The sequence below is a fragment of the Telopea speciosissima genome, chromosome 1, assembly GCF_018873765.1.
Source record: "Telopea speciosissima isolate NSW1024214 ecotype Mountain lineage chromosome 1, Tspe_v1, whole genome shotgun sequence".
In the NCBI taxonomy this organism is placed as follows: Eukaryota; Viridiplantae; Streptophyta; class Magnoliopsida; order Proteales; family Proteaceae; genus Telopea; species Telopea speciosissima.
The window spans coordinates 8,035,404-8,054,446 of NC_057916.1; the positions used below are offsets into that span (position 1 = coordinate 8,035,404).

At 38.6% G+C, this 19,043-nt stretch overlaps 1 protein-coding gene across 1 annotated transcript; it reads right to left on the reverse strand.

Annotated features, from left to right (window-relative positions):
• Positions 1 to 428: 428 nt before the first annotated feature.
• LOC122648762 (vacuolar protein sorting-associated protein 9A-like) lies at positions 429 to 15,635 on the reverse strand. The gene is made up of 6 exons (XM_043841982.1): positions 15,316 to 15,635; positions 9,839 to 9,986; positions 4,999 to 5,169; positions 2,375 to 2,554; positions 1,152 to 1,482; positions 429 to 709 (listed from the first exon to the last, which is right to left on the reverse strand). The coding sequence occupies exons 1-6, from the start codon at positions 15,405 to 15,407 to the stop codon at positions 429 to 431; spliced, it is 1,203 nt and encodes a 400-aa protein (XP_043697917.1). The 5' UTR covers positions 15,408 to 15,635.
• Positions 15,636 to 19,043: the final 3,408 nt, after the last annotated feature.

Below are 19,043 nucleotides of genomic sequence, written 5' to 3' on the forward strand. Positions count from 1 at the left end.
ATTAATGACAAACTCTTATCTTTTTGGACATAACCCTTTTCTGTATGAACCTCAATTGAAAAATAAGATATTTGGTCTCATCAGTTCTTCCTCAAGTCATGTGATTTTCTACTTTCTACAACTTCAGGAACCTCAATTAGTATTGTATGTCGTAACCCCTAAAAAAAAATGTGTTGTATGGTGTCAATCACCATATCGATATCGGTAACAGCTCCGATCTTGAAGGGTGAGAGAATGTCTCTGACGGATAGTTGAGATTCCATCCATATGGGTTCCAATATAGTTGAGATTCCATCCATATGGGTTCCAATTCTACCAATCATGCATCACCGTGTATGGTGCTAAGACTTTACACAAACCGGTTACATAAAGAAAAACTAAATATCATAACAGCAATAAAGAAAGAACTCACAAACCGGTTACTCGGGTCAGGCATCCGGTGTCTGTTGCTGCTGGTGCTCAGGTTGATGATGTTGATGTTCCTGTTGTCCCTCAGGATGTTGATGTTCAGGTTGATCAGGCTGATGATGCTTGACATCTCCCAGATGTGGCAACACAGATGGTTCCTTCGAGAGGGTGAGGCTTCTCACGGACCTGCATAGACTTGAATACTTTTTGACAACATCCTTGTACAAGCTATGCAATCTCTCAACATCCCCAACAGTTAAATCTTCAGGAACTGTTTCCATGAAAGGATAATCTCCTCCATCTGAAATATACGGGCCAAAAAAGTACGCTCTGGTAAGCATTCACAAAATAGGAAAACCATGTAATCAAGCACCTGACTGTCGGCAGGCTGACTGGAATCCATATTAACACCCAGAGCCACTCCAACTAACAACTATAATGCATCTTGAGGTTGTTTCTTTTTTAGTGAAATTATATTATATTCTCTGAACTACTCTTCAAAATATCGAAAATATTCTTTCCTCGACTAACAGACAGAGACTCTCCTATCCTGAAACCTGACAATGGTTTTCCGTTGGACCAACAAACTGAAGATGATGTCTAGGAGATGTTCTGTGAAAACAGGTAATGTTTGACCATAAGCCACTTACAAATGGAAAGAGAAAATATGATTATGGGTCAAGCAACATTCCTGACATTCTAAGATGAAACAATACATGCATATGTTGTGGTTTAGTACTCACCTAGAGTGCTGATCTCCTGACAAAGCTTTCTTGAGAAAAAACCATGATCAGTGGGCTTAGCCGTCACCTGTCTGGGGCACAGATCTATTTGTGTCCGACCTTTAGCCAACCTTTCTGGAAGCATGTTCATCTGGAATTCCAACCTTGCTGCGAGCATTTTCTCTTGAAATTCTGATTCATCTATGGAAAGAGACTTGCCATCCAAATCAATGATAAACGATTTGACAGACATAAGATTTGTAAAGTAATAAGCAACTTCTGAGATCAGTTTTGATTGCCGCCTGAACAGTTGGATGAATTTGAGGTTGGAATGCAACTGCGGGGGATTGGCCTGTCAATTATGCATTTCAGTTGTTAATAATGCTTCAGAATGCATATTAAAAGATAAATAAACAAGTGGCTCTACTTCTGAAAATACAGTGGCAATGACATCTCAAACTTAAAGCGTCTTTTAAGTAAAATTCCAAATGAAATAAAACTTCTTCAAGAAGTAATCCTGCCACAAACTGAGTCACTTGGTAGCATAATGAATAAATCACGGGATCACAAGCTGAACTCATTTGAAGGTTACTGATATTTACCCAGAAATGTACCATTACCATAAAAACGAAGGTTGACCTTCCAAAAAGACCTTTTAGAAAAAGTGAGAAATAAAACATAGGGGAAGGGATTCGTGCACGGGAGGCTCTCTCCCATCAACAATTTGTAAAATAGGGGGGGGGGGGGTTGGGTATTTTGTCCCCATCCAATATTTTGAAAGCCTTTAGCCTAAATATATAATGAATCGATGTTCAAAAGAAAATCTTGCTATATCCCATAAACACATGACTTCCCTTGAATTGTATGGGTAGATATATTTCAGAATTATGGTTATTCAATACAAAAGAACCAAAAGGGAGGTGAAAGAAATTGTAACTTGTGAGAAAGGATAATTTTCCCAAAAAACTTCCTACCTGCAAGGAAAAATATTAGCCCAAATATGCCACATATGAATCAGTAACAGCATATCGAGGTAACAGTTGACCTCCAAATAAACAGATTCAACCAGCAATTAACTAGTACACTTACAACACACAAAGTTTTTTTTTTTGGGGGGGTCAATAGTTCATAAGCAGTTCCAATGGAAGTCTAACAGAGAGCCTACATCAAGGATTACCAACTAGTTAATAGGCCAAAACTACAAAAGATTACAAATGAATCACTTATTACCAAGAAGAGCTTGCCTTGATGGTAACATAAATAAGAACTGGAAGGAAGTCGTCAGCCCCTGCTAGTACATGATTTTCTGACATAGAGACATTGAGAAGCAAATTGCTGATGACCCTGCAACAACTCAAAATGCAGAGAAGCTTCTCACGAGGAACTTTGAAGGCATTCATTTTCTGCAGTTCTTTCTCTGCAAGCTGTGAAAAAGAGAGAATGCTTTCAGGGAAAGGAGATAGTATAATCCTACAAATCATTCTAGACAATAAGATTATAGTAAGTTCACAATCTTGCTGATGTGAAAATTCTGTTTTCATATATATATATATATATATATATATATATATATATATATATATAGAGAGAGAGAGAGAGAGAGAGAGAGAGAGAGAGAGGTGTAATATGGCCCCACGTACAATAACCTCTTGTCAATTGCCCAAGGTCCTCATTTGTCCCATCATTTGATCATTTCATAAACGAGAGTACTTTCAAAGTTTCTTTCATGATTTGGTATGTGTTTAGGGTCATGACTGTAGTATTAGAATTACTTTGTGGTCTTTCTAATTAGTCAAGCATCGTTCAGAACCACTTGTATCCTAACCCAAACTGATTTTACAGAATCTGAGTATGGAACCACAACCAATCCAAGGTACATATCCATCAGAACTATGGGTTAGAAAGGGATACGTATGCAGTTATGCTTCATTTTGAGCATTACCATACAGGTCCCCTCTCATTGGGCCAGTGGTGGTACCACCCTTTTTTTTTTTTTTTTGGGGGGGGGGGGGGTGGGGGTAGTGGTGGGACGTGGGGTGAGGATAAATGAATGATGTCTTAGTTGTTAAAAATGTTTTAAAAATATGCTGGAGCTTGGATCATTCAGGCCAGCAGCTGGCAGCCCAAACAGTCTGAAGGTATAGCAGCATGTCAAGTCCAAGGCCCATTCCAAGATCCGCCCATTGAACAATGGGGTGACCAGGCCAAAACCATGTAACAGCCCATTTATTAGTTGAGCTGTGTTTGGGCAGGCAGAAAACTGCCACTACTACTACAACACAGAATTTTTCCTCTTTTTTTTTTTTAATTTTTAATTTTCCTGTCTTGGGTCATGTTCAATTTAGTTCAGGTTGGCTCTTTTCTATTCTTGTTTGGGTCATATTTATAATGAACTGGGCCAACTACATAGGATCTATTGATTATTTTGGGTATTTGAATTTTAAATCTGCATCTTGCTCTTCGTGCCCCAGCAAGTTTATTACAGTCTGTTCATGGGTACTGCTCATATATACCCATACTCATTCTTAAAAAATGTTCCATGAACCTTACTTCAACTCTACCCTGAACCATGATTTTTTCAACTTTAGTCCTAGTGCTCAATTCACAATGCTAATTACCTTGTCCTTTTCCCCTGGACAGGAGTATATCATCAATTTTGAAGTGCACTCAGACCCTAACCCTTTGCCCTCAAATTGTAGCTACACCTTCTCCACAGACGTATACCATATCCTATTTATTGTACACTTCAACTTCCACTGAGCCGTTTCTTTATCACACCATTTCATTCCACTGTTTTGGCCCACCTTTTTTGAAAACAAACCCGCCAATTATCTTCTTCAGTAAAATGTCCCAGACAGATTCGCTTTGCTTGTTAATAATTCATCCCAGATCAAAATTAAGAACACTCGTCAAACCAAGAACTGAACTAAATTTCAGGAATGATCTTATTTTAGGGTCCAACACCAGTAACGATGGACACAAGCAAGTTAGAGTTATGGGTACAATGGAATTTTTTTTGGGGGGGGGGTGTTTTCACCCGTGCACTTGAGAAGCAGATTGTGGAGTAATGAATATTCTGAAGTAAATAGAAGCCACATTTTACCCAGAAGTTAAGTACAAGATGAGGCATATAAACTACAACTTTACACCTGATTTGAGCAATATTAGTCAGATATAGAAGGGACTAATTACCTAGTTGTATTGCTAATTTAGTGCTAATTCTCCTAACTTTAATATCCGATTTGTTACAAACTGATACCTAATCGTCTTATAAGCTGAACTCTAAATTTCAGGCACTGATAACTACAAAGCTGCTGTTATAGTACTTTTAAGTCTGTTCAATTTCACAAAGTTTCACTCTCGATCCACCCCTACCTAATCAATAACCACAGGCCTTAATTCAGTCTTCATAAACCTGTACTGAAGCTTACAATTCCTTAGACCTAAATACTGCCCGAAAACCACAATCCTATACCTTTCTTTTGGTTTTAAGGAATAAGGATACAGGCATACAGCCATCCTTAGCTGCAAGATCTTGGTTAACAAAACCATCTCACAACATCATGAGTCACTGAAGCTGGTAGAAAACCTCAAACAATGACAGTAAATGAGTGTCTGACGGGTGAAAATACCTGTTAATATGTACATAAGTGAAGGAATAGAGACAGGACTTCTCTGGAATAGTTCAATTTACAACAGCACATGAGATGAAACATACCAAGTTCAATTTGAAAACTAATATAAAGTTAACAAGCTAAGGATCGCAAAAGAAAGATTTTTTTTGGGGGGAGGGGGGGGGGGGAGAGAGGAGGGCAATCAATGGAATAAATAAAATGTAAAATATAATAAAGAGAGAGATAATGCATACCAGCCATGAAGCTTCATTATGAAGAGCTTCAGGTATATCCAAATGTTTAGGTCTAACAAACTTTTGCAACAAATGTATTTTCTCCGATATCTCTTGATCAACCTTAGCATCCTCTTGAGATGAAGCAAATGTACGGGCGTACAATTTTGTCATGACATACTTCTCCAACCCCTCCAAGACACATGGAAAAACATTAACCAAATGAAAAAATAATACATAAAAAGATCAAGGAGGGGGGGGGGGGGGACATCCATAACTTCAAAACAACTTAAGAACAATAAAATAAGTCTAGTTCAAAAAGAAAAAATCTAAAGTACCGGGATGGGACGGGGGTGGGGAGGGGAATTTTGGCACCTTTTTTCCTTTATAAGTTAGTAAGGTTTATAATTAGGACAGAGGCTAAGGTCCACACGAAGACTGGATACAAGTTTCTTTGAGAAACTACATGATTATATGTATTGGAACATCAAAGAACATGGAAGTGTTTATGATGAAAGGACATACAGTCAAACAGCTTATGTTCAGTGCATGAGCAAGCAAGGGGTACAAATCGCTACCAAAAAAGCCAAAAATCAAATTAAACGAATGGGTAGGGACTAGGGAGGACATAAATGCCATATCTAAGGGTGCTAATCAGCTCAATTTCTATTTATCAGTTCGGTTTCTAATTGGTTCCAGCTTTAATGGGCCCAAACTGAAACCGAGGGATTAAATAATCGGTTACAGTTTCTGCAACTAACCCCGATTATCAATCGGTGCCGTTTACATGAGCTTTAATTGGTCCCCAACAACCCTCCACAGCCTCATCCAGATCGTCCAGCCAACCTAGGATAGTTTTGGGCCATGGTGCTCCATACATTTGGAAGAATCGACAGACAGGCATCCGTGACTTCTTGTATTGGTGAAGCAATCCACAGGCATCGCCTTAATACAGAGACCTAGAAGCCAGCGCCGACATATTGCCTACTGGAAACTTTGCCACCTGGGGAGACCCCAGCCACTGGCTCTGCAGCGGCTGGAGCAACAGAGACTGCAGTGGAGACTGGAGAGATCAATGGGGATCAAAGGTACAGAAGCAGGATTTGTGTATCCATTTTTTGAGGCTGCCTTAGAAGTCGAAGCTGAGAGCTCCTTCGTTGTCGTCCATTACTTCACCCTGCCCCGAAGAATTCTTAATTAGGGTTTTCTGAAACCGTGTGTTTAGGTTTTGTGGATTTGCATAGCCATAGAGAGAGAGAGAGAGAGACACGACCAACAAAAGGCTCCACAGACTCTGGTGGAAGTTACAAGGCGTTCTCTGGCAGTTTATGTGGGATCAGAGCACTGGCAATGAGGCATAGATAAGATCATGGAGTCACCATCCACCCCAAAGGCAACCAAGGCCACAGCACCACCGCCGACAGCACCATTGGGAAATGCTTCGGTTCCCTGTCCAAGATCATATATTTCACCAGAGAATCTGACAACAACCACAGGTTCATCACCAAGACAAACAATAATATCCCCGTCATCGTTAGCATTCTTCACAGTGACACCACCTCCTTTTTTTGGACCAGGATAAACCGGTTATAGTTGGTTTTGTCGGTCCTTTAACTGTTCCATTTTTCTCGGACCTTGTTGGTCTGGACCCGAAGGTTTATTAGAGTTCCAACCAAACCGGATACAGTTTTTTTTTACTAAACCCCAAACCAAAACACCTAATAATCAATTGGTTGGTTCTGGTCGGTTTTTTGTTCTGGTTCATAATTCACACCTTACCCATACTTGTACCCAGATTTCACCCGGCCAATACAGGCGCGTTCACTTAAATGCGAGGTACAGTTACCACGATGTAAAATTTCAGGTGGAATTTTGTGGACAAGTAGCATGTTGAATAATACAATTAAACCATTCTCCCAATAATTTTTTCCATCTTATATTACTTGGCTACAAAGGGTAACTGTTGGAATATGCAATCCAGAATACCGTGAGGGTATTCTGGTCCTTTTGGGGTTAGTTTATTTATTATGTTATTAGGTACAGTCGGCAATGTTGGTTTTAGTCCCACATCGCCTAGTTTAGTCTCTTTGTAATTTCCCCTCTATTATAAATAGAGGGACTTACCTATCAATTAATGAATTCAAGTATTTTACAATTTCCATCTTCTCTTTTCTCTTTTCTTCTCTCTAGAGTTACTGGTTACAGGTCCTAGGTTTTCTACATTGTATCAAAGCTGTTGTAACCAGTGATTGATTCTCTTCTGGTTTGCAGTTTTGAGAGTCATTTCAAAGTTCTCCAATTTATGGAGAAACCCTAGTTCATAGAAAGAAAAGAAGAACTAGGGTTTCCTGCCCATTTAATCTTTATCGATTTGTTTTAAATCTTTCACGGTCGTTTGTTGGTCTTTACGGGTTCACGCTGAAGATTTATTCAGTGGATATTTCTGGAATCCTTTCTGGTATTGCTACTGCTATCGTTTCTGGTTTTCTGGAGTCGATTGGATTCCTGGTATGATGGCTTGATCGGGAGGTGTTTACAAATAGGATTTCGGCCTGGTTATCCCCTTGGTTTTCGCCGGATTTCCCTCCAGTTTTTGAAAGTGGGTTGGTATAAACCCTCTTCTCTGATGATATTTTTCTGCCATTGATCGAGTTTGGGGCAGAAGACGACACTGCAGGTGGTGTGGAATTATTTTTCTCCTTATGCGATTCAGCAGATTTGTGATATTATTGCCCTGGTTTGCTGCTGTGCAATTTCCGTCTGGTTGAAGAATCCTACTGTTGATTTCTGATATTTGTGGAATCAAATTCTGCTTTGATTGCTGCTGTCGATTTGTTTCTGTTTCCCTGTTTTCGACTGCTAGTCTGCGAAGGAAGAAGACCCATCGCTGGTTTTGTGAGGAAACTGCTTCTCTTTTCTCACAAAGGGGGTGCTGATTGCGTGAAGAGGAGATCCAATATTTCAGAATGGGTTTCCTTTTATGAGTTGGTATCGATTTGAACTACCAAAGCCTTCTGAAGTGATATTGGTATGGTCAATCCCCAGGTTCTGCCTCTGGTTCAAGCTGAAGATGGGAGACCACTGCTATTCTTCGATTTTCAGGTTTTTTATTACGAATGGGTTTCTTTTTGAGTTGGTTTTCCTGCCATTTGTTTGCTTTGCTGGTTCCGTGACTGTCAAGGAGAAGAAGACAGTCACGTTACCTTCTTGTCTCCTTATGTCCATATCTTTTTAAAGTTAGTTTTCCTCTTTAGCCCCTCACTTCTTAACTTAATCTCCTTATGTCCATATTTTACCATGCCTTCCAAGTATGTCCCCCATCTATAAATATTAATTCCCTCTATGTCCTTTGCTTTTATATATCACATTATCCCTTACTTTTTTATTTACCAAGGGCCCCTTGCAAAATTCTGGTTATTTACGAACTGCCATTACTTTTTAATACATTCCCCTATTTGACTACCCAATTGACCCTTGAAAATTCTTGTTTATTACCAGTTTGCCCTTTGGCTTGGTTTGTATTTAAAAATGGATTTCCACCAAATTACAGCCATGCCATCCTTTTTTTCCAACACCGTTCCCTTTCAATAATTCTAATTCCCTTCATATCCCATACCTTTGGCATATACCCATAAGCCCTTTGGAAGTTAATGGTATTCTCTAATTTGCCATTTCTTCCTCTTTTTTTTCCATTATCCTTAGCACCTCTTAGAAAAATCTAGAATATTATGTTTTTGCCCTATCTCTTACATCATCTCTGTTATGTCTACGTGTACTACACGTGAGGAGGGGATTATGTACAGTACACCTGCAGACATTGTAGAACGCAGAACTTGCAGGAACATTGGTGCAAAACATAGAACATCAGTTTTCTCCACCATTGCCATTAGGTATCCTTCGTTATTGGATTGAGTTTGCCGTAAGGGGGAGATTGAAGTATTGAAGAGTATTGAAGATATTAGGTTGTTGCCTATTTGAGGACTTTCAGTTGGGTTGATATAGTTTTTTCCGCTGCCTGATTCAGTTTGTTTCCGCTGCTTGCTGCTCTAGTTATTTCACTTCAAGATTCTGTGTCACTATGACAATCTGAGATTCATCACTGGATAGCTATTGAAGATCGTTGAAAGCTGTCTTTTTTGGAAGACATTCCAGTCCCGGTTTGCTAATCATGCCTGTCCAAGTTTTGAATATCTATTTTTTCAAGTTCTTGAAGGTTTATTTGGGAGCTGCATTCATATGTCAAGCTAGATTCTGTTGCACCTTAGTTTTTTTCCCATTTTGTTCAAGTTGGGCATTAGTACATTGTATGCGCCAACTTGAGGGGGAGTGTTAGCATTATTAGGAGTTCTTTTTTTCTTTAGTTCAAGTTGGATCTTATTTTTTTATTTATTTGTATAATCCAGCTTGAGGGGGAGTGTTGGAATATGCAATCCAGAATACCGTGAGGGTATTCTGGTCCTTTTGGGGTTAGTTTATTTATTATGTTATTAGGTACAGTCGGCAATGTTGGTTTTAGTCCCACATCGCCTAGCTTAGTCTCTTTGTAATTTCCCCTCTATTATAAATAGAGGGACTTACCTATCAATTAATGAATTCAAGTATTTTACAATTTCCATCTTCTCTTCTCTCTAGAGTTACTGGTTATAGGTCCTAGGTTTTCTGCAGTAACAATTCAACCAATTGATTGAACAATAAACTAACCAAAATAAGCCTCAACATGAAAATCCACTACAATGGTAATCGAAGATCCAAGACTCGACAAGCAAAAAATGGAAGTGTGAAGTGAATACCCAAAAAGAAATATATAATGCAAAGTATGTGAGATGAGTAATCTTATATGTGAAGGCATAGCATCACTTACCTCAATGGCACAGTCAATTTCTTCTTCAGAGGCACCAGACCATAATGGATGATCCCTAATAGAAGTCTCCATTGTTGAAAGGAAGTCTTGTAGCCTTTTGCCATCATTTTCAGAGTTGACAGCATGAAATGAAAAGGATACAATAAAGCTGCAATAAAAATGCCACTTAAGTAATACAAAATCCAATTCACGATGAATAAACAAGTCCAAGAAAATTACGTTATGAAATAGAAAGACACTGCTGAAACATCACCAAAATGTGTACCAAGACACTGAAATGTCAATAGAGATGGGTAAGATGGCAATAAATCAAAATTTTCAGTATATATATATATATATTCTAAATGCAAAAAATCAGACTTGATATCCTAAATAAACTGCAACTTTCGGAAAGGAAGTAAAAATCAATCCAGAGAGCCAGCTCAAAGATTATTTGTCTTAAACAATGAATATAATTACAAGGGGGCCATTTCTGCTACCATGGAAGCAAGAGGTCTTCATGGTGGATAAAAACGCCCATAAACCACTCAAGCCCAATTTCCTAGGGCCACAAACCAATATCCACAATGCCCATGCCTGAGGCTGCTAAAGGATCTTCTATCCTCTTTTCTTTTTCCCCTCTTTATTTTCGGATAGATGATCTTCTTTCAAATTTCAGCTTTGGCTCACACATCTGGGAGAAATCTAATGGGAAGAGAGTTTAGAATAACTAGTAGGTCATTCAAGGTACCTACTCCAGAAACCTAGGCTAGACTCTTGAGCAAACAGAAACACCTAAAGGAGATACTGATCCACCACCAACTTGTTGGTACCTAAAACATCTCAAGAAACTGATACTTTCCATCAAAGACAATTGCTTTATGTTAAGCCATATTTATCATCATTTTCATAGATCGTAGTTTGCTCATAGAGTAAACGTAGACCAGATTTCCATCATCATGCAGTTTTATCCTCCGGCTGCTTGTACATATAAATATTCTTCCAAGAGAAGTACAGGCCAACATTAGCTTTTCAGAATAGAAAGATGATAAAACTTTCTAAAAGGTAGCAATTAGTTTGATCTAATAAGCAGTAATATTAGGCAAAGAAAAATAAAAACTTTCATGTATAGACCACATGTCACTAGGAGTCTATAAACTCAAATCCCTAGTTCCCAGATGATAAAGTGACAGCATCATATCAGTGAGTAGGTACTGGCTGCAAATGATTGTTTCAGCTTAGAAAATGATGAAATGACAAATCTCAATTCTCAACCAAGTTGGGAAGTTCATGACTGCAAATATTTTTTACTTACAGTTTTTTTTTTAATTGAATTACAGATTTTACTAATAATAGAAGAGGACAAGTAGATTAAAACCAATAAGAGAATATACTAGTATAACAACAACAAACACAACAAACTAAACTTGAACACAAAAGAATCCATAGCCAGACTTGTATGTGGAATTTCCATGGGCCCACAAGGATGCTCAAATCAAGGGGATAATGGCAAAACAGAAAAAGTTTCTAATAGAGTGGCAATATGGTAATATTGGAAGTGTAATGGAGAAACACAAGGGAATAAAATTTTAGAAGGGGGCAGGGGTATTATAGGGAGTAACAGAAAATAAGGTGCGAGACGAGAAAAGGGTGGGGTATAATGGGAAATAAGACTTTAACTAGTAAACACACTACGTGAGCGATATAGGAGGGAGGGGTTAATTCTGGCAACAAAAGAAAATAGGCCTAAAAGAGATAAGAGTTAAAAGGGAGGGGCATAATGGGAAAAATAAGAAAAAAAAAGGCTTTAATGATGGAATGGGGTTTGGATGCAAGTTCGATCAGGACTTCAATTCTCTCAGCGGATGGAGTGGGGAGTCAACCATGAAGACGAAAATCAGGTACGCCCAATCTCATCTCTGAAACTCTTTTCCCACCTCTTTTTTGGTTCTGCCTCTCGTTTTTTTCACTCATTCAACCCTAGGGGGTTGAGCGAAGTCACAGGGGAAAAGAAAGAAGCGGTAGGGAAAGTAGTTGGCTGGGGATTGAAGGGATGGGCTGGGATAGGGTTCTCGACTTCTCTGTTTTCGAAAGAGTTTTTTTTTTTTTTTTTTTGCTGTTATAGCGAGGAAGAAGGGAAAGGGAAGGTGGGGTGTCGGGAAGGTTAGGGTTGCTGTGGGTTGGGGTTTCAGTGGAGTTTGAAGGAAAAGGGTAAGTGTCTGAGAGAATAGTAGGGATTTTTATTTAATGGCAATCTAGAAGGGAGTTTGGTACCGCTGGGTGAGTTTACTCAGGGAAGAAAAGAGAAACAATAACGCATTTAGAGAGGAAAGAGAGATTGATGGGGGATAGATTCGGCTCTGATACCAAATTGGTGGAGGGCCGGTAGGGAAGAAGGGAAAACCCTAAGAAGAAATCAGAGTTGCAGAATAGAGAGGAGATCTCAATAGAAAGAGGGGGGGGGGGGGGAAGAAGATCATACATGCAGGCTCTTCACACACACATTAATTTTCCATTCTTCAAATCAGTGATTTCATCCTAATACAAGCTATTTAAAAGAAGAAAACCCAACTAGCAAAGGAAACCTAGTAAACTTGGAAACAAACTTTAACAAGGAAACAACATCCTAAGATTCCTAACCAAAGGAAACCTAGTAAACTTGGAAACTACCTTTAACAAGGAAACAACATCCTAAGATTCCTAACAAACTTTTAACACTTGCAAACGCATCCCACTTTCTAAAATTGACTCAATAAAATATTATTTACCTAAATAAAATGAATTCCTAATATCTTACGAGACCCAATACTCAAACTGGACCCGGTCATCTTCGTCTGGATACCCAACTGGGTTTGGGTCGGTCCAAGGTAGTGTATCTGCATCACCTAGTCCTACATTTTCTTCTGATGGGGACTTTAATTACATTCCTCCTTTCAAGAGAATAAAGAGGTCCAGCTATAAACAATCATGATCATATCAGTCACAATGAGATTCAAAGCTTCACTCTGGAAGAGTTAAGCAGTGAATGGAAAATCAGTAATTTCTGTTAAGCTCGCAAAACACTACAAAAACTCCAATTTAATGGATCAGCAAATTTCTATGGTGGGTTTCTATTTTGGGTATTTTATTTTCTTCTATTTCTTTTTTTGGAGGGGATCTGTTATTTAGTAGGCTAATAGAATAAGTATGTTGATTTGTATCTATAAAAGTAGTTTCTCATTCGTACAAGTAGCCTCTGTTTTGACACTCCTATTGACACTCCTAGAGTATAGAATTGAGTTTTCCTTGGAGAAGGCTTCTTGCTCTCTCTTGCTCTTGTAGTTGTTGCTTTGGAGATCCACACTTCAGTCATAGCTGACAAGAAGGTTACTTGGTTGCAGCTGACTCATTAGGTCCTTGTTTCCATTGAATCCCTCCCTCCCTCTTTCAGATTTCAGTTTCCAAATGTAAGGTTTTGAACCTATAAAAACTAGATGTGCTACAGAAAAACGGATTTATTAGTTGTTTTTGGATTTGAAAGATCAGTTTTGGTTCAATTTCTGACTCTGATGCTTTATTTTATCTTATTTTTGTGAAGAAAGGTAAGAAAATTTTTAAATATTTTCTGACTCTTTTGGGGTCAAAGTTGGAAAATTGTTAAGAGAAGCTAGGGTTAGAACTAAACCCTAAAATTTCATCATGTTTGGACTAACACAAAATTTTCAGCAATTTTTTATTGAACTTTGGTCTGTCAGAGTTGCTGTTAATCAGGGGCAATTCTTACAACTGAAGTCACTGTTCTTTGAATTTTGTGGGCCCACTACCCACAGGATAGTTGTGTTATTTAAAAAGGTCCTGCATCAGTAGGGCTGACAAAGCAATTTGAGAAGGCCCTGTGCATAGCAATCACTACTTAAATATTCCTCCCTTGCAATCTCATCCATTGAGCAATTCCTAGACTTGTTCCTCCACTGGAATGATACATCCAAACCTTTAAATAGAGTTATGGCCTGCCTAATCAGATGGCTGTCCGTATGGTGAAGGGATTCCTTTTCAGTCCTTCCTGACAGCTGCTTGTGATTTGCAACCGTAGCCAAAATTTATAATCCAACAACCCTCCCTCAAAGAGAGAGAGAGAGAGAGTTTCTCCCAAGATGTACCTTTGAAAAGGTTATTGTCCTTGGCTTTCTAAGTATGCTATAATATCTCCTCTTCCAGGTAGAGTCGAGGAAACATCAGAACATGGAAAATTTTACATGCTGAATTCTCCAAATCAGCATTAAACTGTCAATGAAACCTAAACTAAAATCATTAGAATGATATTACGATGCGACATCAAATTTTCCATTTAAAATGGAGATATCTTAGGAGTGGTCATAGAAAGTGTGAATGAGTTCATTTATTGAAAATGATAAAGTCAGTTCATCTTCAATTACGCATATACCAACAATAAATCCCAAGTGTATGTTGACACAGTTCACATACCATTCCTCTGTGGAGACATTAGGAAATGCTAAAAACCTTTGTGAAGGTCTCATAGGAGGAATATATACAAGCTGCAATCATTTCTACAGCCAGAAAGAAAGTTACTGAACAAAATAAAACAATTTAAAGGGGAGGTGACTAATTGGTCCTGAGTCATCTTTGCCATTAACAGTAGAATGCAAAGCAGAGCTACAAGCTAGAAGAATTTGATGAGACAAATACATGTAATGAGGTTTCAATATTTTATAGTATGATCTGGAGGAAAGTATTGAACGTGAAGAACATACATTCTATTAACATCAGAAAAAATTTAAGAGAATTAATCCTTCCAAATCCATCAATGTTAAAGAAACTACCAAGGAAACCTCAACCGAGATCTTTCTTCAGAATGATTGTTTTTCTCCAACATTTAAGCCAGTGATCCAGCCAACCAAAATATTTCTACTTCCTTGGTCTCAATGCAATCAGAGAAGCTATCGCAAGCAGCATGATTCGGTTATTAACACATTTAAAGCAATGAAGCTTCTGTAGCTTCGAACCAATAGAAATCAACTGGCCTTTCTATATTGATATCGTTAAACCCTAAAATACACTCAAATCAAATCCTACTTGTAGCCTCTATCAAATTCCAGAACCGGACACTGTCCGCAATTTACGTTCATGTTGGCATATCTTCATCTCCCCATTAAAACAACGCCTTCCAAAATTTAAAATCATGTCAACTCTGAATTGGACGAACTCAAAATCAATAGACGATCGATTCGTCAACAAGACTGAATTGGACGAACCTGAACTTTTCGAAACCTTTGAAATCAAACACCAACTCCACATACACCAAAAACAAGAATAAACAAACCAACAAACTCGGACCAGATCGACTTCGCACAGAACATAAATGCAAAATCACCACATCTTAAGTAAGGGGGGAAAAAAAAAAAGACGAAGAGAAAGCTCAGACAACGGAATGAAGAGATAAAACGAGTCTCAAGCTCCATCGAATTTAAAATAAAGAAAGAGATAGAGAATTGGAGTACCTTTTGATAGAGCGAACGAGATCGACCGAAGCAGGATGGCGCATTCGATCGAGGAAATCATAGAACGGGAGCGAACGAGAAGAAGAATCCATACAGCTTAGCTTGCCCTAGAATTAAGACAAAACCAGAACCAGAGCCAAAACCACCATATTAGTCTCTTTCTCTGTCTCAAATTAGGGAAACAACAGAGGCTGAGTCTCCATTTATATAATTGAAATAACTCTCCCATGGAGAGGAGGGTTTAGACTTTAAGAGTACAAAGCGAACACAGGAAAACAACGAGAACGAGAGAAAGGGAGAGAGGTCTTCGGTTGGAATGTTAGGTTTGCGCGCGTGTGAGAAGAGCGCAGCAGTACGCCCTACCGCACGAAGAACAAACAGAGGAGCTCAGCCTCAGCCTCAGGAGTCAGGAGTCAGGACATCAATCATCATAAAAATACACAAGACTCGTTCCTTTTTCTTGCTCAAGGGACAAATAGTCTGTTAAAAATCACTTGTTACGTTACAGTTTAGTTTAACAGTTCGCTCGCGCCAATTTATCCTGTTTCTCTAGATTTGCGCTTAGAAATGGACTAAGTCTGTCAATCTGGGACTAAGCCAGCAATCGGATCGAACCAGAACCAGTTATATAAGGGTGTCAATTGGTCTGAAACCGAGTATTCGGTTTGGATCAGGTTCGGTTTCCAAAGAGACTTGGTGTGATCTAGAACCGAATCGGTTTTGAAAATTCGTACTCAAACCGAACCTGTTCGGTTCTGTTTTTGTTCTTATTCAGTTGCGAAAATTTGTTTTGGGTTTGGGCTCTTGCACTTGGTTCATATAATATATTATAGGGAAAATTACAGCACCACCCCCTGTGTTTTCAAATCATACAGCTACACCCCTTTAGTTTTGATGATTTGTTACAGTCAGTCCCATTCCGTTACGTCATTCTCGTTATGTTGCAAGGAGATGGTAATTCATGACCTAAAATGACTCATTTACCCCTAATAGTTATTTGAGTTTCCCACACCCATTCCTGTCCTGTTATTCGAACTAAGGATCTTCTCTCCCGTTTTGATTTTGTGCAACTTCAGAAGAGGGAGATGTATACAGGGAGGGTTCATCGCCATCCCATCCCTGCTACATGATTTGAGAAGTGTGCGACCACAACCTGCGACCACAACCTGAGAACTGCAACGTTGGAAAGCCATCACCGAGATCTGCAACCTGCGACGATAAGGAGGTAATCCCTTCCCTTTTTTCATTTCTGATGCTTCATGGCAGCAAGAAATTTTTAAGGTTCTTATTTGTTGCATCCAAGTATGTCGATTTAGTGTTTTGAATCCAAACATTTAGGGTTTTTTCACAGAACAGAAGAATCGCATAGCACTTCTCCCCCCCCCCCCCTTCCAATCCTCTCCTTACTCCATCTCGGTGGTAGAACAAAGAATTCCTTTGCATCATGTTTTTATACCAATGACTGGTATATGCTTGGTGGGACCATTGCAATTACCAATGTTGTTGACCATTGCAATTTTTGAATTTAAATTCATTATCTTATTTGATGAATTCGACAAAAAATCTTACCCTTATATGGCTCTATTACTGAAATTGTTTGTTTCCCTAGCCAACTACATATAAACACAAATGGTGGGTCCATTGCAATTAAGAATGTAGTTATGTGTAACCCAGATGCAAACTATGATGAATGATTAATGGTGGACCACTTCAAATTCTCTCTTTCTTATTCACATTATAGGCTTGCACTGGACCCCTCTTGGAGTTTGATCCAACTTTTAGCAATTTGTTTTGTTTAATACACATTGTCTTTCTAGATTATGGATTCTAACTAAGTGGTCCACACCTTTCCACATGGGGGAATCAAATTAGAGTTTTTTAGTTCATTCTTTTTGCTGAAACTTATTAAATCTGACCTCCATGAACACTTTATGACAAGAAGGATGAAAGATTTAGGATTTTGATGTTCTAAAGAGCTGAAGCAAGCAGCCTGTACCACCTTATGCTCATCCCAAGGAAATCAATGCAGCCTGTACCACCTTCATTTCATTGGTTTCATCGAACTCAGCTTCATATACCTCCTGGGCTTTCTTTTCTTGCTGTAATGGTTGCATCTCTTCCTGCCTTGGAGGCTCAAAGGGTTCAACACCACAAGCACCCCACATGAGATTCTCATCTAATAACCCGAACCCAGATGGAATTATTTTAGCTGATGAGCCACATGCTTGATGGGTGATGACATAAGGGGAAAAATTAAGGGGTTTAACTGGTTTGAGGTTGCAGGGCTGCAAGGTGTGGAAAGAGTTGCAGACTGAGATGGATTAACTACCTAAGATCATAACTGAAAAGGGGTTCTTTTTCTGAACAAGAAGTAAGAACCATCATTGATGTTCATAGAATTCTAGGCAACTGGTTTGTTTGTGTGATCAAATTCTTTAAAATCCCAACCCATCAAATTTCTCAGCATTTCCGATTTCTCATCACATGGAGTTCCTTCCCTTAATTTATTTATTTTTCACAGATGGGCCCAGATAGCAATGCATCTATCAGGAAGAACAGATATGAGGTGAAGAATTTCTGGAACTCAAGCATTAAGACAAAACTGATTGCACAAGGATTGGATCCAAAAACTCACAATCTCCTCCCTTCTCATCAGTTTACCAGCAATTAAAATATCCCTAAAAATAACAATGGATGCAATAATCTTCATATCTACCAAGAACCCACTTCAAGTTTCTCAATAAATTCACATATGAGAGATGGACCAATGAACACAAGTTCACTTTTTATCAAATTTTGAAATTCGCCTATTTTAGGGTTAATAGCAAATGAGAAAGGAAAAAAAATCCGAGATGGAGTTGCAGTTGCAGGGAGAATAGATGAGGGAGAGAAATAGATGTATACCTGTACGATGGAGTTGTAGTTCACCAATGGAGTCGCAGGTCAGTGATGGAGTTGCAGTTGCAGGTCAGATTGAGGGCCAGCGATGGAGGCAACTTCACATTTGGGAAGAAAACGGTAAAAAGGGTTTTGGGTTATATAATCTTACATCAGGGCAAATATGAAATTTCCACTAAGTTTAAACAATATATTAGACAAGGGCAAAGTTGGTATATAAAATGTATAAATTAACACCATCCACTTACCGTCAGCTGAGGGGGTGTAGCTGCATGATTTGAAAACACAGGGGGTGGCATTGTAATTGATACAAATCTCAGGGGGTGGCGCTGTAATTTACCCTATATTATATTAATCTATACGATTTCTATTCGGTTTGGCTTGAACCGACAATTCCTAGGTTGGATCTAGAACCAAATTGATCGAATTAAAATACCATGTTTAAGAACCGTTAATTCGGGCTGGTTTGGTTTTGGTTTTCGATTCTGATTTCAAATTCACAACCGTAATTATTAATGTCGATCACGACCTAGTTTGACTGAATTGATTAATCAGGCAAAACCATTTATGGGGCGGTAAGGGTGTCAATCTAGAACTGAACCGATTATTTAAAACCGAGACAAACCAAAGAAGAATCAGTTTATTTTGGTTTCAAAACAAGAGATATTTTCTCTATTCGGCTCGTTCCATTTGAAGGGTGCAATTTTTTTGTTAGAACTAAATATAATCTAATTTACTCTAAATTGTATTAGTAATTTAGAGTTGAGGTTTATAGACCGCCACCAAAAGCACTTCGAAAGCCAAGAAAACCACTAGTGCACAAAGGAAAG